Here is a 25,052-nt window from a genome sequence, read left to right on the forward strand (position 1 = left end):
GATTAAGTTCAGCCTCCAATTATCTGATCTGTGAACATCTCTCCACCTTGAGCCACTTATTTTTGCATTCATTTGCCATTTCTTCTAAAAAACATACACGCTTTTCTTCTCTCATGTCGTATTTTCCACCTTGGAAAATCTCGGTCGTTGTGTCCTTGGGCAAAACACTTCGCCTGCCACCTACTGGTGATGGCCAGAGGGGCTGATGGCGCGATATGGCAGCCTTGCTTCTGTCAGTCTGCCCCAGGGCAGCTGTGGCTACAACTGTAGCTGCCTCCACCAGTGTATGAATGTGAGAGTGAATGATAGTGGAATTGTAAAGCACTTTGAGGGCCCCAAAAAGCGCTACATAAATGCAATCCATTATTATTATTATTATCAATCCTCATTCACCAATATGTGCATGGAAATGTTCTTACCCTGCAAAAGAATAAATGAACAAAACCACCTCTGGATTCATAAAACGTGTGCACCAGCCAATTTTGTCCTTACTATCATACGTGTTTGAGTGAATCAGAACAATTTTGAATCAACAGCCTTGCACCTTCTACCTCCGATCTGTCTACTGCCACGGTCCTATTTCTTTTCATGTGGAAACACACTGACATATAGGGTAAAATCCTGAAAGTGGTGATCATGTTATACGAGCGATCCCTGCACCGGAGTGACTAAATACCTTCATATGAGACCCCTGCTGCTGCTCAAGTAAAAATAATTTTGACATCAAAGCTGATAAAAAACAGAGAAAAAACAGAAAATCAGTACTACAGTCCATCTTCAGTCAGGCAAACATGAGAAAATAATGAAAAATATTAAAGACAAAAACCAAAAAATCCATATTCTCTATGTGTGGGAAGCTGGCAAGGACGGAGGATGTAAGTCATGGCTAATGAATAATAAGAGAAGATACAATAATATGAGCCATTTAGTGTTTGTTTCATGTAGCTTTAAAATCTTATTGTTATGTATTTATTTCAAGGTTTTTTGGTCATCATGATGATCGGCTCATGGAAAACTAAATAATGAACAAAAAGAAAGAGGTTTTATTTTTCTTCTGCATTATTGTAATGTGGGGTCTTTACCTTGCAATATGAAATACCTTGAGGCAACTGTTGTGGTGATTTGGAGCTCTATTAGTAAAACTGAATTAAATAAAATTATTTTATTACAACTATCATAATATAATACACCAATTATTTTTATTGACTTTGAGTTATTAAGTAAGTTTTGACAAAACTAAATGTTAGAAGAAAAAAAGTTCAGAATTTTGAAATACCAGGAGAACATTTCGAGACTCCTGGAAAGTAAAAGTCAGAATTAAGTCTCTGCAATGATTTGTTACATTAGTTCCACCAAAATTAAACTAACTTTTCTTCTAGTTAGTAATGCATGCAAACCTAATGACAACCCTACAATAAAAGAGAAGCCAAAAATGAGTCATTCTTTCCAATTTTCATACAACTTAATTTGATGCATTATTAGAATAGTCCTGTAGGCTATAAATCCTCATTATCTGAGTAGCAAATGTAATCTTTTCACAGAAGGATATGAGGGTATATTAGGACTATAATTTCTCACATTCATTAAGTTTTTTTGGACCACCCAAAACTATTTACCACCTGTATGGGCTCAAAACTCCCAGTGCAGAATCACTGACTGGTTCTCATATTCTGTTACGCATGTGGTAACTAGTAAATGTGTGATACTAAGTGATTGATACCAGGGTGCTATATGTAGAGAGTCTGACAATTCATGAGAAAACTCCAGATTCCTTGAAACTTTAAAATTTTATTAATTTTTTGTTTTCACCCGACAGCACAAACAGCATCAGCAAGCAGCTTAGTCTCAAGCGCATTCATTTTCCATCACATCCAAAAATGACAAATGCTCAGCTTCATAAACAATCAACTGAAAGTTATAGCAGACCAGCAACTGAAATTCATAGATGTGCCAGCGATTATGACAAACAGTGTTTGTGATACATTTATCCCTTGAGTCATTATGCAAACCAGACTGATTTAGTTTTACTTGTCATCTTATGTGTTGGAGCCGTTTTTCAACAGGTTGAGTATGTCCTAAAAATAATAGTTTTTCTCAAAAAGACATCCATCCTAAAAATGTGTTTTTCTTCGATTTATTCTTCATATTTTAACTAGCTTGTTCCAGTTTTGAGGCCCAGTTACCAGTCCACTTTAGCCCTTGCCTCTGTTAAGTGTTTAGTTGTCCTGTGGAGGTTGCACACAGACATCTGTGCTTCTTTTACCCTGTAACAACTTCACCAGTGGGGTGCTACACATTCATGTTGCCCCAACGAGTTATGCTTGTTGTGTGGTGCCTGCAGAGCCAGCAGAAGGCTCCTGACAAATGTGCTCCCGTGCAGTACTCAAAAAAACCCAACAGCATGTAGCTCAGCAGAGACCTGTGTGTGTAATTTAAATGTTCATTGTTTCAAGTGGAACAGAAGACTGGGACATTTTTTTTTAAAATGACGGCCTGAAAAGTACAGACAGTGACTACAGTGGACACATTGTTTCTAACACTTGGTTTCATTAACTTTGCTTCTGTCTGCAGTTCGGTGATGGTCCAACAACAGTACAAGCAAGAGTAGTCCACAGATCAGCCCATTACACCACATACTTTGGACACTGCCTCTATCTGGCCATAGATAGAAGCAGACGGGGTATCTGTGGCTCCCTACAGTCTGCCAACAGAAAGCCACATTCAGCCGATTACACCCCACCCAGTGTGGTAAGGTCAGGTTTTTACTCAGTCCATTCTTCACCCAAATACTGTTGTAACGTTTATGTGCATAGCTTCATAAAAAAGCACAAAAAGGAGGGAGAGGGTCTGTTTTTTCTTATATTTCTTTGCATCAAGAGTACAAAGATACAACAGAGACATTGTTGTTGGAGTTCCACAACAGCAGTCCTTTTAGATCTTCCAGTGTAGACATTTATAAACACTTATTCAGTGCTGCTTTGTTTTATCATTATTACATTTTAATATATTCAGGCTAAGTCAATTGCTTTTGCTTTTGGATGCTTTCCAGGGTAATATCTTGAAAGTTTGGCTGTAATCCTTTCTCAGAATTAGACTCTGACTAATTTGTGAGTGCTGTCATGTTCCTGGCTAATATCAGAGTGAATCTTGCATGTCTACAAATCTACCCTCTTGCTATAGAGAGTGAAACCCTAGGAAAAAGAATTAAAACAACTTAAAACCAAACTAAATGAGGTCATGAGGGGCATATAAATATTCCTAAAATTGTAACAAATCAAGGTTAAAAGTGTCAGTTAAAGCCACACGGACTGAACACAAAGATATATTGTATACAGAAAGAACAGACATTAGATCTTATCTTTGTCATTTAAACAAAACATTGTTCCTTTCTTCAGCTGTTTCCAGTCAAACTGCTGTCCGAGTCTACAGCATCGGGTCTAAAAGGCATAAAAAGGCTTTTAGCAGTGAAAACATGTCCCATCTTCATTAATGTCCACTCTAACTTCTTCTTGTTTTATGCAGCTTTTAGTTCACAGTAGTTACCACAAAGTGCTTTTGGCTTTTAACGCAGAGTTGACATCTGCTGCTCTCAAATCTTCCACGTCTTCTTCCAAAATGCATCAGTCCAACAAAACATCTAACTCTGCAGCTCTCTCACTGATTGCACACATAAATACCGCTTCTACAATTATCTGCAGGTAATTAGCACTTTGATGTGAGGTTATCTTTCAGTTTATCATTGCAGCCACCAAGCTTGTTTCATGTTTCTGTATCTGCTGTTTACAAAGAAATGACTTTTATTTGCAGGTTCGAGTCAAAAAACCTCAAGTCAGAAATCTATGGAAACCAACAATTTGGGAAGAATTTGAGTTTGCAATATCGAAGAAAGAACAATGCCTTACTCAATGCAGCACAGGCACAAGCACAAAAAAGAGATGTGACAGGGCCCTTTTGTGATGGCTGTAGTTACACTAAATCACAGCACTCTGTGGTAGCAAAGGCAACATGGCTCCCAAGAAATAAACTTCTAAGACATAGAGGTCTGTTTTGACAAACCGTTTCTGCTAAATAGATCAGAGTTGATATATTGCAAATAAACTAAAACTATCACTGAAATTGTGCCTGACAGTGATGGCTAAGATTGAAAACTGAAGCTCCAATTTCCCCACAAAGCTCCATTTTCCTATCTGACTGGCCTGTTACTAAATGCATCAAAAGCTGTCCAGAGGGGAAACATTGAAACATGAAGTGAGAGAGAGAGATGACAGCTATATGAGGATGGGAACAAGACTAACTCTGCTGCGACATCTTAAATTAGTCAAAGTGATGCTGAAACCGTTTTAAACAGTTGTCAGACGGAGCAGAGCTGATGGTTCTTAATGAGACATTCAAAGAGTGAATGTTGTTTAATAATACATTCAGAGAAGATCTTCTGCAGTTTAATTTCAACTTCTTTTCTAAAATGAAGTTACTTTCCACCACTTGTGTTCTCGCCTGCATCCAGCATTGATTGTTTATATACCTAAAGAACTATTTGTAACTGTGGAGTCTTTTAGAAGATTTTTCCAGTGTGAAAAATCAATCAAACTTCAAAAAGCAGTAGAACATTATTCTGTTTTAACATGTTTTTTCACTTCTATTAACTGTGTTTTAATTTTCTATTCCATTCTATTAAACTGTTATTGTGATTCTAACCCACTTAGTGACTTTGTGTCTGTGAAAAGTGCTCTATAAATAAACTTTACTTAGAATATTTTGTTAAGCTTGCAAGTCAATATAAAAAACCCAATGACATCACTGCAGATAATAGCCACATAAAAAATTCAAAATAAACCAATGTGACATAGATGGATGGAAAGTGAACACAAGCCTGCTTTTAACATCAATCACCCTGTAAAAACTCGAGCTCATTACCTGGGACAACACTGACTCAGCCTTGGTTTTTATAAAGAACCCGATGTCTTCTTCTCTGTCGCATCAGTTAATAACCTGGGGTGGCTCACCTACATCTTTAGCTGAATATGATGTGTTATTAGTCTCCTGTTATATAATGAGAAGGAGGAGGAGGTTTCTGCTCCACCCTATGTCCTAGATTATGCATTTACAAACAATTATTACAGTAAGAAATACAAGATTTATCTACAATATCAGCTCATGAGAACTTCATGTTTTTTAGTAGTTCAGGTCTGGATGATGATGATGTGTTGAGTATGATCCAGTAAAAAGTATAAGATTATTTAACCAGTAGGGTTTACTATGAAGCAAGTTCCACAAACTTGGCCTGACAGAGCCTAAAACCTCAACGACTTTCTGCTTTGTACAAAAGGAGTTGTTTGATGCACCACTTGACTCTTCTTTTCCACAAACTTGATCCAAGCACAGGGTATTTCGGTCAGAGAAAAATTAAAAGGAATAGCTGAACTGAGGAACAGTGAAATGCAACACTGGTTCTGCAATTAAAACATGAGAGAAATACTACAGAGAATCATTGATCTTATGAATTCATGGTCATAGCAAGCACGCCGAGCAGGGAAAAAAGGAAACATTATCTCAAGCTACAATATTTATTTTACCACTTAGTGCACTATCAGTGATGCTGTTTATTTCTACTGTGACAACTGCACATTAGAACTGTGAATTTTAAACATTAAACATTACTCAGTGTGTTCACATCTGACAGTCTCTCATAGCCTGATAAAAGAGACACCAAAAACACTTTAGTTTGTCACCAAAGCAAAGTGAAATAAATTTTATTGACTGAATATTCTTGGTGATTAATAATCTACAGCTACATGAAAGTCTACACTGAAAATGTTAATCTGTGTTCGTGTAGCTGCGATTCCAACAATGTGAAATGGACCGAGCAGCAGTTTAAGATCACTCATAAAAACACTCGTACATTTTTCTGCATCAGCAAATAAATGTGCACAAATGCCAGGCATCCAGTCTGTATTTGCATTAGCTTTAAATCTGGGTTTCATTTGGTATTACTACTGAAAAGTCTCAAGAACACTGAACTTCATATTAATCATGAATGATACAAATATCTTTTTGTCCAGTGAGAGTTTACGACAGCTTTTATTAAAAGAGGAAAACAAAACAGAAATGAATATACTGAAACAGTGGTTTGTTTGAGTAAATAATGGTAGAAGCTGTATGTATAGAAAGAATGTGTGAGAACACATTTTTGGGTGTAATGTTAGACCATAAAATCTGCTCATGTTAGACATGGAGAGCATCACAGTGCTGGAGAAAAAAGGCACATTCTGAAGCAGAAATCATTACTAATGTTCAGCGATTTTATCTTACTTGAATTATTGTGTGGAGATATGAGGTAACACATACAAAAGCATACAAAAGACCACTGTAGCCATTGTAAAAAGAGCAATGTGGATAGTTAATATGGCTGGTTATGTGGAGCACACAAACCTATTATTTGTAAAGTTCAACATGTTGAAAAGTGTGAATCAGGTAAAAGCAGGGAAATAATGCACAGAGCCAGAAATAATCTCTTAACAAAAAATATTAGAAAATAACACTTTCAGACAGAAAGTGCACTTATGAGCTGAGAGGAGAGCTACATTTAAAAAAATACTGTATTATATACTAGAGATGGCACGATACCACTTTTTTATGTCCGATACCGATATCATAAATTTGGATATCTGCCGATACCGATATGAATCCGATATAGTGTTTTTTAATCAACAAAACCGTTTTTTTTAAATATCTTGCTGCATTTTGTATAAGTTCATACTCAAGTTTAAAACAACAAATACACTAAAGCTATTCTGTTATACCTATATGCAAAAAAAGAAATATTTCATAGTTCAGCAATACTGATCAATCTAATAAACTTAAACCTACACCATCCTCCCTATTCTGGTATTTTAAAGAGTACTTAGCGTAAATATTAAGCAACCTAACTAATAGGGTTCCAACTCCCAGCAACAACAAAAATAAATAAATAAAAAATAGGGAACCACCCCTCACGCTCCACCTCATGATGCTTAATCAACGTAATCAACCTTAATTTGATGCAGTGTGAAAAAAAATGCACAGAAATCAATTCTTTTTCAAGAAATATTAAATAGATTCAACATCTTTCTTCAACAAAATTGCAGACTGCACAGATGGTACCTTCCCAAAGGAAAAAGTACTATAGCTTACTAGGGTATATATATTAGACTTAATAGTCACTATATACAGTAATTGACTTCTATTCATTTTACATCAAATTAAAACTTTGGGTGTCAGATAATTATTTATTAAAAGCTAGACATTTTAAATGAGAATAAGAAAGAAAAGTATGTCTTTGTGCCCCCTTTTCCCTGTTAATGCCCTATCGGCCCCCCTGGCTAAACTTTGCTAGATCCGCCCCTGCACAGTTACCAGCGTCAGCTACGTAGAAAACGATCCTGGTGTAGAAAGTAATATTAAATAAATTCTAACAACAGCTGATCAAGCTTAAACGTGCTGCTGTTGTTCAGCCGCTGGTTTCCTCTTTCTGGTGCAAAGTGGGCCAAAAGCAAACAAGAGACACGGACTCGCGACAGAAAAGCCGATCAGCTGATCATTAAGCAGTTTCATGATTGAAGTAGCAGCCAGAAGAGGCAGTCGCTCCATATATCGTTTGGTAAGCTTAACGCAGGAATGCTTTACAAACATTCAGAGATGGACTTACACACTTGCTTTACTTCTCTCGGGGATAACTTTGTCGGAGATGAAATGCCGGGTTGCTAGCGAAGCTCCACATGCTATCCAGACCACCAACAGGTCCCGCATGCCACAGCCGCTCTATCACGTGATGCATACTGCTCCGACGTGCTAACGTTCTGAGGTGAGTTACGGCGTGTTGCAAGTTTTGTGAGGTGTTTTCGTGATATTTAATGGATCGGATTACATTTTTTATTTTTCTCCGATATCCGATCCAGTAATTTAGGTGAGTATCGGACCGATATGTAATATCGGATCGGTCCATCTCTATTATATACTACAATTGTATATACTGACATATTAAAGTTAGTTGTTAATATATAAGTATGTATCTGCTAATATAACAAGGGACTGTGTATTCAGTGATGCAGTTTCATTTGTTTTTTACTTGTATTAACACGTGTTACTTACTGTATATGTTTAATTAGATTCAGATCCCTGAAAAGGTGATTTTAAGCCAGACTTCACTTCATCATAGATCCTTCTGATCTAAACTTTCTATGAAAGCTAATTAACATATGTTTGTTGCCTACATCACAACAGAAACCTGAAGTTTACGTTCATATGAAAATTACGTGCAAATAATTAAAAAAGGAGATGTTTGTTTGTGACTTGCTTGTTTTTGTTTAAGAAACAACTTCCACCTCTCTTCTATAAGTGATACAGAAAAACAGGGAAGCCACTATTTCAGTGTTTGTTTCATTACAGTATTCAGATTTCCTGAATATTCTACTACAAAACACCAACATTTGATGGAAGAGGGTTGATAAACATTCACTAAAGCCTCCTCATGCATTTGCTCCCGACTACTTTGACATGCTATCGTTTTTTAAAACACTTTCTCTAAAATCTAGATTTATTTTTATTAGTTTTATATAACAACTTTGGGCAAAAACATCTCCTGTACTATTTCCATCTCCACTGGTTGCACTGCTACTTGAATTAAAATTTTATTAAAGAGAAACAAACCTCCTGTGGAATGTTTGCAAAACACGTAATGTTCAGTTTCTTCATGATATGAAGTTATAATTATCATGAGTGCTTCTCGTGTGGTTCAGAGCAACCTCTCATTCCTTATGTTTTCAAATAAATAGGTAGCCTGAGGACAGCATGTTGCAGCAAGTAAAACTGATTATGAAACATGAGTTGCTGCTGCACACTGTGGCTTACATTAACATCTGGTGAATATTTAACAAAGTGCCTTTGGTACTTCTGTGGGTTTGGACTTTTGTAACAACCACAGCATCAACACACCAGAACAAACTGAAACACAAACACACTCTGTTCACTTTATTGTAGTTGTGACATGAATGTGAATTCAAGTAAGTTTAGTTTTTCTTTCTTTTTTTAACACTTGCCTTCTAGTGATCCATCTTCAGTTTGAAGATGGTAATGAAGACATCCTGCTACTGTATGTCTTCATTCCCATGTTTATAATCACTGCCTAGCTGTCAAACGTTGTAGTCAAGAGAAGCTCACATTTTCTCATTCAGTGTATTGTGTCCTCTTTCAGTCTAACTTTTTACAAACCGGAGGTTTGAAAAAAAAAAAGATCTAAACTCTGGTAAAGTCGCAGAGATGAGCCAGTCTAATCTTTAATTCATTCACATGATTTAAATCTTCTCGTGCACCAAGGACTGCAATGCAGATTGGTTCTTTAAGCCATCTGAACATAAATGTCATGCTAATTAATCTTAATGACAGGCAAACATTAGTTTATAGGCTGAGGATCTCTGCAGACGTTTCACCCACTGGCTTAAACTCTTCTGCTTATTTCATATTCTGATTTCAGATTATTATTTTTCTCATGTAGCTGGATCCACATCGTTGTGTTTCACCATCTTTGCATGAAAGCAATTTTGGCATTGGAAATGGTGTCAGAGAGCCAAAGCTGTGCATGCAGACCAATGTGTTAGGATCTATCACAAACAAATGTATGGATGACCATGCAGGCCAATGTGAAATCCTTTCTTTTGTGGTTCACAGAGAACAAGGCTGCCTGGGTGATGGGAGCTCAATGATTCTAAGCAACTTGAAAAGGATGCACAATCGAGCATTTGCACAAATAATGAAAAGCAAACAAATGGGTGTCTTTTGTGCACATATTCAGCTCTCAAACTAAGACTAGAAAATGTACCTGCATAAACAAGCACATTCACAGTATGCTATTTTTTAACACAATCCAGAGAGTTGGTAGAGCGTTTTAAAGAGCAATGATCCAAATATCTAGCAACAAATAAGAAACAAAGAAAGACTGAACTGGTGGTCAACTGGTTGTATATACCCATATAAAAGCAAAGTGCCCATGTCATTATGCAGCAATTCTTGCTGATTTGTCACAGTTCATCTCAGATTAATCATACAGTGTACTGCATGTGACTGCTAACGCCACCACATTCTATCTCAGGCTGATTGGAGTGAATCTGTCTTATTGCTGTTTCATCAACACTTTGATGAACCAAAATCACTTTGAAGATGGCAACTTTAACTTACTGCAAGTGGTCTCTGCCTCTAAAGCAACCGCTTAAAAGGCATCAGTATGAAAAGTTTACTGGTTGAAATAATTCTGGTCATCCCACACTATCAGACCACTGGGTATCCAACCACTAGTGAGTGTGGAATTACTGAGTCCAACATTTTTACAGAGTCTAAAGTTCTGACATCTTGTCAGTCATATCGATGGACCAACAGTCATTGAATAAAACAATGAACGAGCACTGGCATCAGGCAACACTGAGGTCTAGTGCCTGCAGAAAGCCAGTATCGTGAAGCCTCTCCAGCACCTCACTGTGCATGATGACTGATGATTTCAGTGCTGTAGCAGTGTCTGATGATGGCTGACAAGGAATAACAGATGAATGACATGAAAACAATTACAATGGGTGCTCCAACCTCCACGTGAAGTAGGAATTAAAGAAAGTAGCTAAGAAAAACTAATAGCACCACTTAGGATCAGACCAAATTATTCTACATACTGTGAAGATGTTAATTTTGTTGTGTCATCTTTTTCTCCATCGTTCATACATTGGATTTTTTTCTCTACTTTGTCAACTAATTTTGAGAAATGTCTCTAATTAACAAAATGTGTTTTGATGCTACACAGTTTTATAATTGAAATAACTGTGTTTGTAAATGTTGATTGAAATAAAAGTAGAAAAGGAAAGTATTAGTTCAAATGTGTGAGGAGGATTTTTTTCTGTCTCTTTGTATTTTTGCACAGCATCTTGTTAAAAACCCATTCATAACCGTAGACAGATGGTGATTGTCTGACCTTCTTTACGGCTGACACGTGTGGCTATTAACCTTGTGGACACATCCACACAGATTTCAGTAGTGTGCTTTAGCCAGACATGATTTTCAAAGGTCCACTGCTCAAACTGCAAAAATCTAAAATCAAACTGAAAAACTTGGGGTGATAAAAGCAAAGACATGCATAAGTATGCAGTAAAACAGCATGCACAGAAAGAAAGATGATGTTGACGGGTGCTTCTCTCTGCTGAAGCGTCTTCAAAGTAATTACGAAAAGCTCATCAGTGACCTTACAGATGCCATTTTTAACGGTCGTTACCTTAATTGTAATTTGAGAAATGGTGGATCGGTGGGGTGGGGTGGGGGTGGAGGATGGGTGTTGAAGCAAAGTCAAGGTGAGTAAACATAAACCACTTCATGTGCAGGATAAAGAGAGTGTGAGAGAGGTGCATCTCTCTCTGGCTCTGTCTGTTTACTTAATGACTCGGTGTTTGTGCAGCTCAGGATGCTAAACTTGAACCTCAGGGGAGCCAAGATTACAGGTCTCAAGGACTGATGTGTGTGTGTGCGTGTGTGTGTGTGTGTGTGTGTGTTTATTTGTGGTCGTGGTTTAAATTACTTTGACAGTCCACTTCCTCTGGAGGGCGGACTCTTATTGAACTCTACAGGAGTCCATATACAGTAACTACCAAACCTAATTATTTTACAATTAGTGTTTTATTAGTGTGACTGTGTCACCTTTAGCTGTAGTATGTGTTTTGTAGTTTTCTACATGACATTTATCACATCCACTATATTTTAATAATTAAATCAGGTAACATTTTAATGTATTTAATTTAAATTCGTGTTTGTTTGGTTTCAGGAGAAAGGCACACAAACACATTTTAACAGTCCACTGAAGAAATGTTTTTTTCTTTTAAGAAACTGGGAAAACATTTTTAGTCTTCTGCTTTCAAAAATTCCCGAAGTTGTTAAAAAACAGTTCCAGTTTGTTGGGGGTGTTTGTTTTGTGTTTTAATGCAAGAGTTTGTTTTAATGATCTTTGACAAATACTCATGATTGTAACCCGTCACATCAGTTGCTTAGGAAATCACTAATTCTTATGGTGTAACAAAATATTCCTGCTGCTGCTGGGTAGCTTGGTTAGGCTTCGCCTTATTAGCTAGCTGGCAAGTACAATGAATTGTTGAAATCTTGAAACAATGTCAAGTGACTCAGAGCTCAAACAAACATAATTAGAGTTAGGATTATGAAGAAGTCTTTAAGAAATATTTTCTGCTGGCTTGGCTTTGTCTCTAAAAGCCCCGACAGTTCCTAAATAGTTTATGCAATGGTTTTGTTAAACCCCTTGAACTGAAAGTGAAACTCTGCATTTCAGTCACATCTAGATTTTTTATTTTAAAATCCAGTATGGCGTAGTATTACAGGGGGAAAACTGCAAAAAATTCCAAGTTAAAAAGATAAACAATCGTTATACCTTCAGGACTTCATTTGTCACTTCTGGTACAAAACAAAAGGTCTGACGCACAAAACTGGCACCAACACTTTTTGTATTATGATATGTGTTAGTCAGCATCTAGTTGCCTAAATCCAATAATAAGACTGTTTTAGTTCTCCCCATTTCTCATATAATTTGTAGCCACCTTGAACAGAGAAAAAGTCAGATGACAAAGATGGAGACAGCAAGTAAGAAAAAGTACAAACATAATCAGGAGGAGGGATGAGTAAGAAAAAGAGAGGGAAAGATGAGTCACTGTAGGTGAGAGAAGGAAATGAGGAAAATTAAATTGAGGATAAAAAAGAAATTTGGATGGTAGGAAACACAGGATGGAAGAAAAAATGATGGAGAGGAGGGGAAAGGAGAATAGTAATCAAGTAAGGGAAGAGGAGATCATGTAGGAACAAGAAGGAAGCATAAACAGAATGACAGGGTGAAAGGAGGAGGAAGGTGTGACAAAGATAATGGATGAAGGGGAAAAACAAAAATAATCCTGAGGGGAAAATCGCAGCTTTGTAATTTCAGTATCTTTAATACAGTCAGCACAGTTGCTGCCTAGCTCCTCTCTGGCATCTCGCTCTCCTCCTGCACATCCCCTTCATTTTGCAGTGGGTTTTTTCCACCAGCTCGTCCATCTTTCAGGTTGAGCAGAAAGGAGAAAACCTTTTGGAAACAGACTGATTCATCATTCAACACTATTCATCGTCCTGCTGTCAGATTTGCCCACAAGGATGCCAGTCAAAAAACAAGCAGCCAATAAACCACCTGGCACTCGATAGAGGGGAAAAAGAGAATCTGGCCTGCCACAACCCCCCCCCCACCCCCACCAACTTCGTCATGTCTGAGGAAATGGACAGTTGATTTGGGAAGCGGTGAGAGGAAGAGTGATGAGACGGCTGTGGTAACACTTTGCAGAAGGTCATGTCAAACAAGAGAATCTGCCTGCAGAAAGTGATGCTTTTTCTCTCTCTCTGTCTCGACTATCAGTCACCATCTTCTGCCTGTGCCATTTAATGACTTTGGCAGAGGCAGAAGATGGTAAGTGTGCCATAGAAAAGGCTTCGTACATTTGGGAAGAGAAACACTGGAGGAGTGTGGGAGGGGTATTTACAATTAGCACCTTTAGCCAAATGTTCAAACTGTGGCACAGCTAGGCCATTTATGGCCCTTTATTAAAACACAGTATTTAAACAGTGGAGGGGAGCCATCTGCTCACCACTCTCGAGCCCTCTTATGTTCACATGTGTCAGAACAGGCCCATTGCAGTCCGTACGCTGACAGTATCTTGGAGGGATGAACAACTTCAGGTTGATTGTGTGAATAGGAGCAGTTGGTTATTGCACAGTTTTGTTGATCCACGGGGCATAAGGGTAAGCACTGGTAACACTGCTGGAATGAATCTCCTGAAGAAGTTGAGCATAGAAAGCAAAGATGCAGTACTGTCTATTCATGCATGATTAGAAATGAAAGCAAAGTGGACTTAAGGTTGTAAATAAGCAATCTTCTTTGGTTTCTTCAGATAAGCAAAGCATTTACCCACCAAACTCCAAATGGACTCAACAAAAGACTTGTTGATTCCAGCGTGCCCAGAGAAAAAATATGAGCGAAACATTACTCATTGTTTAAAAAGCTAAAAAAAAAAAGACCAGACGAGATTACAAGTATAGCGTGAAAAAGTACCTGTACCCATCCTGATTTCTTAGGTTTTTGCATATTGGTCACACTTTTATTTTAATACAGCCATATCAGAGCACATTTACATGTATAGATTCATTCATGCCTCCGAATGCGTAACATGCAAATCGTCGGCGTAACCGATGATTTGCATTAAATAGCATCAGTATGTTACCAGCTGGGATGAGAATGTGTTGATCTTGCCTTTGGCTCCACCTGCACAACAGCAGTGCCAAGGTAGGTCTCCCCGGCAGAATTTGTTTCCCCTGCTTCGGGAGAATGCGCTGGGCAGTGCAAACCACAGACAAACAGTATCCCACATTCTTTACTTTTAGTTCACAAACGCTTCTTATAATGACTAATTACTGCTTCAGGATTTTGTGGTACAAATTGGAATCAATGGTTCCTTCAGTTACAGCAAGTCGTCCAGATCCTGAAGCACCAAGCAGTCCCAGATAATCACCCAATCACCATCATGTTCGTTTGCCTGATGTTCATTTTCTGGAAAATTCTGTCAGTTTTCACACCAGATGTAATGGAACACAGACTTTCCAAAATGTTCAACGTTTTCTCTTAACTTTCCCAGAAGTCATGGGGATCATCATGACATTGTTGGCAAATGAGAAATGAGCCTTTGTGTTTCCTTTGGGGTCAGCAGTGGTTTTCACCTTGCAACTCTCCCACATGTGTTATTTTTGCACAGTCTCGTTCATATTGTTGAATAATGAACGCTGACCTTAACTCAGGCAAGTAAACCCTGCAGCTCTTTAGATGTTGTTCTGGGATTTTTTTGTGACCTGGCCACTTGTTGCAAGTTTTCTCTGTTTCTGGATAATAGCTCTCCAACTCCCATGTCAATGACTTTGTTCTCAGCTGGTTCTTTAGTTTGTGGCATGATGTGCTGCTTTGGAGATTTTTAAGACTACTTCAGCACACGGGTCACAAAGGTTCTGACAGTAATCAGGTCTAGATGTGGAAATTGCACTTAGCATTCCAAACAACGTGATTAATTGCAGCTAATCCATCATTTAACAGGGAGTGGTGGGTTAAATACTTTTTCAGACAAGGCCAGGCAGGTTTGAATACCTTATTTTGCCTTTGAAAGCACTGCATTTCGTATGCATTCAGTTTACCTTTGTCTAATATTAACATTTGTTTTGTGATCCGAAAATCTAGGTGTGAGAAAAATGCAAAAGAAAGGGGGCAAAAAGTATTTGAAGTATATTTTCAGTGGGTTTAGTTTCTACTTTGGAGTCATCTTCCAGTTGTGTGTGCCTGGAAAACCTTCAAAAAATGATAACTTCCTGATTAGATGCTGGAAACAAATCATCTGGTACCGTTTCATTGCATTGGGGCAGTAGCACAACTCCTTAATCTACTTCCTAAGGCTGAGCCCAGATACCCTACAGAGGAAACTCATTTTAACTGTTAGCTAATTTTTAGGTCATTACCAAGAGCTAATGAGCATAGGTTAGGGTTCCAACTTTGAACAACCAATGCATCAAAAGTTTCAACTTCTAGCTTAGCTAGGGTGACCATATTTTGATTTCCAAAGTAGAGGACACTTGGCCCAGTCATAAAAAACTTAAATAATACTGTTTGCTTAAACAAAAGTTTAACATATTTAAACGATGGCTTCACTGTGCGGTTAATGAATGGTGAAATAAAAAATGTCATATAGGCTTTTACAAGTCAGCAAATGCAAAAAAAGTAGTGGACTAATATGCACAGCTCTATTTGAATATACTTTCTTTACTGACTGACCAACTGAAGAAACATAAAGGTGCAGATTTAGAGCAGTACAAAAGATATGCAGCAATCTGGACTGCATCTGTTTTGTGTAAACACTTGAAACACAGTAGCTTCTACGCCAGCTAGGTCAGACATATAATTTTTTTGGGGGGGGTATTAAGGTTATTTCTCGCTCTATCGGGGGCCAGCAATATGAAAGAATCTGGTAAGAACCAGACACAGACTTGTTTTCTTTCCCTAATAGCCATAAGCACTTACAGACGATATCAACCCAAGCACTGAACACTGTACTGATACTGCATTAACAGCTGTGGAGCTTAGTGCATATTCTCTCCTGACCATCCCCTTACCCGGGTGCTCAGACCTCACATGTCCCTGAACACTGCAGCAGCCAAACCACCACTCACATCCTTGAAGACTGTCCAGCCACCAGGCTGGCAGACGGCTACCTCATCAACACAGCTGAACCAGATGGTAAAGGTGAAGACAAGGTGCCAAAGGGGATTATGCTATGTGTGGGTTTCTGAATGTGTGTAGCTTTGTGAAAATATGCTCCTTTAGTTTTTTCTTTTTTTTAATACACAGATTGAATGTCGTGTTTTTGCTGGGAAAGCTGGTGTCTCATACCGAAACAATCTGTCGTGTTGAGAGAAATTTAATGTGGCTATAAAGACACATACATCATCTGCCTACAGCTACCTAAATGCAGTAATCTTCCACACATAGGCTGAAAAGTAACAAAAGAGGGATAACACACATTCTGCAGCTGTGTTCGGCTGTAAATATGGTTATCTACCACTTTGACATGTTCTCATCTATCTTCTGCTTATTTGTTTTAATAATGAAGTCAAAGTGCAAAAGGGTAAACAATACTGCAAAATTTTATCTTATCAAGTTAATTTTCTCTGTTACTGAGTCCCAAATGTCTTCTTTTTCTAAGACAAGTGTAAGAAATCGTCTAAACAGAGAGTTAATTTAAAAATGATTCCATTACAAATCCCCTTTTTCAAGAAACTGCAGCATTCTGCCTTACGGCAGGAACAGAGAATAAAACTGGTGAGCCAATTATGGACGATTTGGTAGTGAAGAGTGAGAACCTGGAAGATCCAAACACAAAGACCCAAGTAGAGGAGCATGTTTGAACCCATACGATCTCCAATTTCTTTCTACCATTTACAATCTATGTTGCCAAAACTTCTCCATTGGCTTATCTCTTCTTAAAAAAATTTTTCCCCACTTCTTTCTGGCTGTTCCTTCACAAATGTTACCACATTTGAACAGTTACAGTCACTGAATGCCATCATTTTTCTGGAAACCAGCAGCAGCAACTTTTTAATATTTTACCAGAACGCGAGTCCTTTTCACCAGTTATTCATTATTATTTAGTGTGCTTCCTCAGTTTTATGCTATTTATGTTTTATGCTGTTTAAAATAAATCTGTAAAAGTCAGCGGTCTAACGCCACACATAGACCTGGAGGAGAAACCAGGTTGTCCATAGTCCGTGGAGCATCATGGTTATGGCTATTTCAGTCAGGTCACCTGGAATATTCAATTCAAAATGGCTCTATTAAGACCGCGTTCATTCTGTTTCATTGACACGTGTCTGTAATATTGTTATTGTGATTCTAGTTTACTATGTGGAACCAATTAATCTTTTTTACGAAAGTGTCATCATAATAGCAAACTGTCTTTTCCCTTTTTTGTTAAGTTTGTTACACACGCTCATTTTCAACAATGATGCCTTTGTTTTTAACAAAATAGTTGCATGCTGGGCACTGAGGTGTTTGTGGATTCCTGCTTAAGGACTTCATGGTTGCTTTCTCTTGTCAACAAAAGTTTGTAGCTGCCGTCATACCTGAAATGTAATAATGTAAATATCAGATAATAACAAGGACAGATGAGTGAGTTTTATTCAGAAATGAATCAATTTTATATTAGCATTATTATAACAAAGCAACAATGAAACTAAATATCAGGATTAAGATGCTCTATTAAGAACATCCTAATCCATAGGAACCGTAGCTGTTTTTACTCCTTCACTTGTGAGAGTCCTCCTGATGGCCTCTATGGACCCTTCCCTGTCTCAGTGTAATATCTCTCTCAGCACACTACAAAGAGCTCCCATCCAGGTGTTTGCACAGGATTTGAAAAAAACAAGAGCAAAAATCAATAAGCTGCAAGGTTATTCGCTCTGGTTCTGGATAGAGGCCTGCATGCACTGCCAGGCAGCGAGCTCAACTTCACTATAAAGCTAAAAAAAAAAAAAAAGCAAAAAGCAAGTATTTTTAATTAATGCCCATGTGAACATAGAATCCAACTGCAAAACTCCACGCCATGATTATATGTGTGTGACCTGACTGAAATAGCCATAACCACGATGCTCCACTGGACTACAGAGAACCTGGTTCTCCTTTAGGTCTATAAGCAGGGCAATAACAAAGGTGTGAACTGTAAATATAACAAACTGAGTATAAGGAAAAAGAGTGAGAACACTGTCAGTGTGTAAATTTAATCACTGTTAAAATGAGCTAAACTCCTGGAGCAAGAGAAAGTGATATGGGGAGACCTATAAAAAACAAAGTGTGTGAGCATGTTGTTGTTGTGTGTGCCTGCTTTGCCTCCAAGCTTGTTATCATTGCAAAGTCGTCCTGCATTATTTACGAGCCTGTCAAAGGACTGGAGAAAGGATAAGACAACACAGAAAAACAGCTCGAGGTACTCGCAATGCATTTGCAGAGTTAATCTGAGCCTGGGACATGTCACTCTCTCACTGCCAAGTGACACTGGCCACAGCAGCTCAGCTGATTGCACTGATTGCATTGAAAAAGGATCCTGCACGTGACTGACTGCAGGTATGATAATACAGCGGAGCCCCTGCTGACCAAAGTGAAAATTGCCTTTTTCTGAGCAGTTAGAAATATTGTTTTAAACAGTAGTAATACTAGCATGCTTTGTTCTGGTATTTTTATGGTGATATACTTTACTGAATGCCATGTTGTATGCACATCTCAATGCTCTAAAACAGGCATGGGCGAACTACGGCCCGGGGGCCACGTGCGGCCCGTTAAACGTTTTGATCCGGCCCGCCAAACTTGAAAAAAAAAATGTAATAAATTAACCTTGTTAATGTTTTATTTCCCCTGCAATTCTGATGTTTCCTCACTAGATGGCGCACTCTAGATATATTGGCTTTGTTGAGGTGAAGCGGCGTAGGCCTATTACTCCACGTTTGCACTTTACCCTGTGACCTACCGCCCCTCTATGAAGATGAGCGGACCCAAGAAAAGGAAAGTGGACAGAGAATGTCGAGTGTTCAAAAAGGAGTGGACAACTAAATATTTTTTCACTGAACACCGATCATCTGCTGTTTGCCTGATATGCCAAGAAACTGTGGCGGTTTTTAAAGAGTATAATATTAGCCGTCACTTTGCCACAAAGCACACAAATTATGCTAGCAAGCTCTCAACAAAAGAACGGGAATCTGCTGCTGAGAAGTTGGCAGCTAATTTGAAGGCTCAGCAAAGTTTTTTTCACCGTCAAACTGCCATTCAAGAATCAAGTACCAAGGCCAGTTTTATGCTTTCATTCAAAATAGCAAAGGCCAGCAAACCACTGTCAGAGGGCGAGTTTTTAAAAGAATGTATGGTAGAGACAGCAGGTATTTTGTGCCCGGAGACCAAAGACAAATTTGAGAAAATCAGTTTATCACGGCGGACAGTGACTCGCCGTGTAGAACTAATAGATGAAGATATCACCAGCATATTAAACAAAAAGGCGAAGTCATTCACTTTTTATTCTGTAGCACTGGATGAAAGCAATGATGTCAAAGACACTGCTCAGCTCCTCATTTTTATCCGAGGAATCAACGAAACCTTTGAAATAACGGAGGAGTTTTTGACAATGGAGTCTCTGAAAGGACAAACACGAGGAGAGGACTTGTTTGAACGAGTGTCTGCTGCCATCGAAAACATGAAGCTTCCCTGGAGTAAGCTTGTTAACGTCACCACAGATGGATCTCCAAATTTAACGGGAAAAAACGTTGGCCTGCTGAGGAGAATCCAGAATAAAGTGAAAGATGAAAACCCTGACCAGGATGTGATTTTCCTCCACTGCATCCTCCACCAGGAATCTCTATGTAAATCAGTGTTACAGCTGAATCATGTTGTGAATCCTGTGGTGAAACTTGTCAACTTCATACGCGCACGGGGACTTCAGCACCGTCAGTTCATTGCGTTCCTGGAGGAAACTGATGCGGATCACCAGGACCTGCTTTATCACTCCTGTGTCCGCTGGTTGAGTTTGGGCAAAGTGTTTCAACGAGTGTGGGAGCTCAAAGAGGAGATTGGCGTGTTTTTGGAGCGGCAGGGGAAGACTGATGAATTTCCTGAGCTGAGCAACAAGAGCTGGATGTGTGACTTTGCGTTTGCTACGGACATATTTTCACACTTGAATGAGCTCAACGTGAAACTGCAGGGGAAGGAGCAGTTTGTGCATGACATGCACACAAACGTGAAAGCCTTCAAATCCAAGCTGGCTTTATTCTCCAGGCAGATTTTGAACAAGTCATTCACTCATTTTCCTACACTAGCCACGCTGAAAGAGGCTGGAGCAAAAGTAAAGAAATACAGTGAGTCACTGGATGCACTGCACGGAGAATTCTGCCGTCGGTTTTTGGATTTCGATAAAATTGACAAGTCACTTCAATTGGTGGCCTTTCCTCTGTCACAAGACCCCGAAACAGCTCCAGAGGAGCTTCAGCTCGAACTCATCGACCTTCAGTCCGACCCTGCCTTAAAAGAGAAGTTCAGCTCTCTGAAACTAAATGACTTCTATGCTTCACTCAATGATGCCGCGTTTCCCAATCTAAGGCGAAAAGCGCAGATGATGTTGGCTTTGTTCGGCTCTACCTTCGTGTGTGAACAGACATTCAGCGTCATGAACATCAACAAAGCCAGCCACAGATCCAAGTTAACAGACCTACACCTCAGATCAATCCTGAGAATCGCCACAACAAAACTAACTCCAGACTTTGATGCGCTGGCTAAAAAAGGAGACCAACAACACTGCTCCCATTAAAATGTGTGTCTCCGTGATACGCACGTTGTTAAAATGAACAGTGCGCGCAGATCAAATATAACGCTTCACAGACTGACTTGCTGCAACTGTTTCGAACTTGCACTGGTCGTTGTTGACTTTTGGCACCGGGGAAACAAATTGAATAAAAGGAACAGGACAAGTACATCTGCATCTCCTACCGTTTTTTGGGGAAAAAAAAAAAAAGTTAGGAGAGTGATGTGATATCCTGAAGGATAACAGAACTTTCAGTGCTTTAAAATAAAATGTTCATTTATTTGATTTTCAGTGTTTAAAGGCTCATTTCGAAGTCAGAGATTTTATTGTAATGCTTTTCTTCATTTAAAAAAAATGAAATTAAAGCACATGTTTTCTCCATATCCCAAGATGTGTATTTTTCCCCCAATGAGGTGATGTTTTCAAAGCATGCCATCTATCTACTCCTGTTCCGGCCCATTTGTCAAATGTTAGAACTCAATGTGGCCCACGAATCAAAAAGTTTGCCCACCCCTGCTCTAAAATGCTTTCACACTAAACATCAATAGTTGCTAAAGTCTTCTCCACAGTGACTGATCCTTTATTTTTGGTCCTTTATTTTCCCATTCAAGCATTTCCCTATTTTCTGTCATATAATATCAGGTCAGGTACTCCCTGTGATCCAGAAGGTCAGATGTCTGGCTGCTTTAAATGCTTTGTTTTTAACAATTTTTTTTATACTTTGGCTCTGTATGATGTCAGTGGGTGTGGAGGGGTGGGGTATCCTTAGTGGGTCATCTCAGGCACACTGTAGAAGTAGAATCTACCTACTGTTCAAATTAGCTATTTGTGAGGGGAATCCAATCTTTTAAAAAAAAAAAGCCAACTTAAAGGGAGAGAAGCAAACATGATGCATGTACTGACCTAAAGAATGAGCTAACAAAAAAATAACTCTCTGGGGAGGCCAATCCATGACTGATAGCGTTCCATCGTGTGGTTTTCTAACCAGGTGTGCTTTTACTACATTGGCAAAAGAGGAAAAAAAACCCCAAAGAGCTAACAGTTAGCATTTGCTTCTGTAGAGTTTCTGGCCTCAGCCTTGTAGTGTTGTACATCTGGAAAAGCTCAGATTATAACTGCTGCCGCCTTCTCTTGGAGGTTTTCTAGGGACACACAACTTGGACGAAACTTCAGGGTAGATCTGCATTTTGCTGAAAAGATATATCTCAACTGGAGTGGGAAGGCTTTAGAATTTGGAGATTGGGAGGAACTGGAAACATATTGCTGAAAAGCAAGTGGGATATTCTTCTTAGCCTTCTAGCCTGACGATGGATGGATGAATGGTCTGTAATGAAGCCAAATGAATTTGGATTCCTTTTTAAGATGAGGTATAGAGCTGAATGTTGTAAATTTGCTGAGATGTGCTAGGACCTCAACACCAAAAACAACCGTTGCTAGCTGTACGTACTGTCATTCTGCTGGCTTGAAACTGCTGTACCAGCTACAAACACTGCTGCCATTGTCCTTAACAACATTTCAGATGGCCCACTTCACCACTTGCATCCACCTGCACAGTAGATTGGAAGTTATTGTCATTACTCCTTAATCTCCACTGTACCATGCTGGAGTATCCTTTCAGAAAGTGACACGGTCACCAGTGTTGGTCAAGTTACTTGAAAAAAGTAATCAGTAACTAATTACTGATTACTTCCCCCCAAAAGTAATCCCGTTACTTTACTGATTACTTATTTTCAAAAGTAATTAATTACTTAGTTACTTAGTTACTTTTTAAAAACACGATTTACAACCTGAATAGGTGATAAAGTGATAGATCTTTCAGCCCAATTCTACTTTTTCTATATAATCCATCATACAAAATGTAATCAAATGGAAAAGTCTCTTTTTTTAACTTGTTTTATCAGTTTTAATCTTTTAACTTTATGCATCAAGCAAAAATTTAATTATATGCAACATTCTCTGACTTGAATAAATTAGTTTAACATTTAAACCTATTTTCTACACATTCCAGCACATAAAATAAAATATTTTTTGTGTTTACACTCAGTCTTTCAAATAGATGCAAGTAAAACACAGCAGAAAATAAATAAAGTCAAAGACTCAGCGGTCCTGTTGCTCTATTTTCACCTGTAAAGCAGGACTGCGGTAGGCGGAGGTTTACCCTGGTGCAGGTGTGCTGCGGTCAGTTGAAGAATCCGCGAGTTTCTCTGTGAGTTTCCCATTACGTCGTTGTGCACTCGGGCTTGCTTGGAAGTTTAGGGGTTTTTTTCGCTGTAAAAAGAAGTTTTCTTCCCACGCACAACGGACACTAATGTTTTTGTCACTTTTTATGGAATCAAACTCAAAGTAAGGTCAGTACTTCCACGCTTTAAATGCTGCATGCTCATACTCTCTCCCACAATCGATATGTGATCCATTGTTGATCTGCACACAGCTGTTGTCACAAGTAACGCGTTACTGCCCATCTCTGACGGTCACAGCCAACTGATGCCAAACATCAGCTTTAGTATACACAAAATACAATGCTCACATCGACCATATATGTTTTAAACTTATGGGAACAATCTAATGTGATGAGCTTAATTTGTTTGTAAATGGTTTAAGAATCATTTCTAACTTCTTTGTCACTAACAGCAAAAAGACATTTGTTTGCTATTAGGACTGATTCTTCCTGGTTTGTGATTGTGTCTGCATGTGTGTGTGTATGTCAGTGAGTATCTGTGGATTACTGTGTAATCTACTGCTCACACTGAAATACTTTTGTCAGTATTATACTGTACACTCTAGAAGAGGTCAGTTACAGGAAAGGTAACTGATTTTACTTACCTTCTCCCACAGACTTCTGTAAACTGTCAGAATGACAGGTCATCAAAGTGTGTTCGGATTATTAATGTGACCGTCTGAAGTATGTGAAGGTTTTTATTTCACACCGTAACCAAAGCACTGATAAGAGCACATTCATGTGAGATGGAGTTTACTCTAGGGGGGTAGAAGTTTATTCCAAACATAGGTGTTAAAATTTAACAGGACATTAATTCAGGAGCTACTCTAACACATGAAGGTTGAATATCCCCTAGATATGACAGCACATGCATGAACATTTAATGATATGTCAAAGGAATGCTATGAAAAAACTAGAACCCAAGCAGGCAACATGTATCATTATACTTTAAAGGTCTGTGTGAACAAGAGCCAAAGCTGTCAACAGCTTTGATATTACAGAGAAGCCATGGGAGGTGGTGGATGGGGGTGGTGGGGAATCCACAGCGAAAGCTGAACTCTTTGAAGTCCGCTGCTGCCCTGGATTTCTGGTGGCCTAAACTCCCCAGTGATCTGTGTTCTGTCCAGTTGCTACTGGCTCACATTTGGACATTTTTGTAAAGAATTTTAGAGAACTCCACCATGATGTCCACTTTGAAGGACCAGCCAAATTATATTAATAGTTTGCTTTTTCAAATTGTTTGTCAGTGAACTTTTTTTCACCTGTCTGAAGACCCACCATGGATTCTTGTGTCCTGGTAATGTCTGTCAATACAAACTGGTTACAGGAGGGGGAAGGACAGTAGCAAAACAAACTGGTGGAAAGGGAGCTACAGCACTCAGTCCTGAATGCAAATATACGGTGGCCTACTCAGGCTCTTTTCAAAAAAAGACAAAAACAACATGGACCCATCACTCACTGTGACAGGAGTTCAAGCCATATGCGAGATAAGTTGGGGAAGGAAAAACTAGGGGTCCAGTTGTGTTAAATCCTTCACAGACTGGTCCTAGATTGGACCACTTACTTCTCAAAGGAATGCACTTGTCCCAGCAGAAGAGTACCACGTTATTGATTTATTTGCTGTTGCAGACACTGATATGAACAGCCTGGACACCATTGTTGAGTAGTTATTCCTGTTTAAGCTTTTGCAAGTCTGTAAACTGAGGCACATATGGGCTTGGTACATTGTAATGTAAAGTCTCCAGTTATTCATTTGCAGTCACAAAATATTGCAGATGAATAACAGGAAAATAATTCAGGTATAAGAGACTTCAGACCAAAAGCTTACATTATTTTTTTATTATGACCACGGTCAAGACAAACCCAATTTTCAC

At 38.7% G+C, this 25,052-nt stretch overlaps 2 protein-coding genes across 2 annotated transcripts in view; one reads left to right on the forward strand and one right to left on the reverse strand.

The window, feature by feature from the left end:
• Nucleotides 1-25,052, reverse strand: part of grin2da (glutamate receptor, ionotropic, N-methyl D-aspartate 2D, a) — a 282,945-nt gene that overhangs the window by 224,530 nt on the left and 33,363 nt on the right. The gene's annotated exons all lie outside the window — the stretch shown is intronic.
• LOC146682473 (general transcription factor II-I repeat domain-containing protein 2-like) lies at nucleotides 19,013-20,966 on the forward strand. Its single transcript, XM_085446940.1, has one exon. It carries the CDS (start codon nucleotides 19,152-19,154, stop codon nucleotides 20,964-20,966), a length of 1,815 nt encoding a protein of 604 aa, XP_085303066.1. The 5' UTR covers nucleotides 19,013-19,151.

Source organism: Copadichromis virginalis, linkage group LG22 (assembly GCF_057382275.1).
Source record: "Copadichromis virginalis isolate Kocher_CV1m ecotype Utaka linkage group LG22, C_Virginalis_male_GT1.1, whole genome shotgun sequence".
NCBI classification, from domain to species: Eukaryota; Metazoa; Chordata; class Actinopteri; order Cichliformes; family Cichlidae; genus Copadichromis; species Copadichromis virginalis.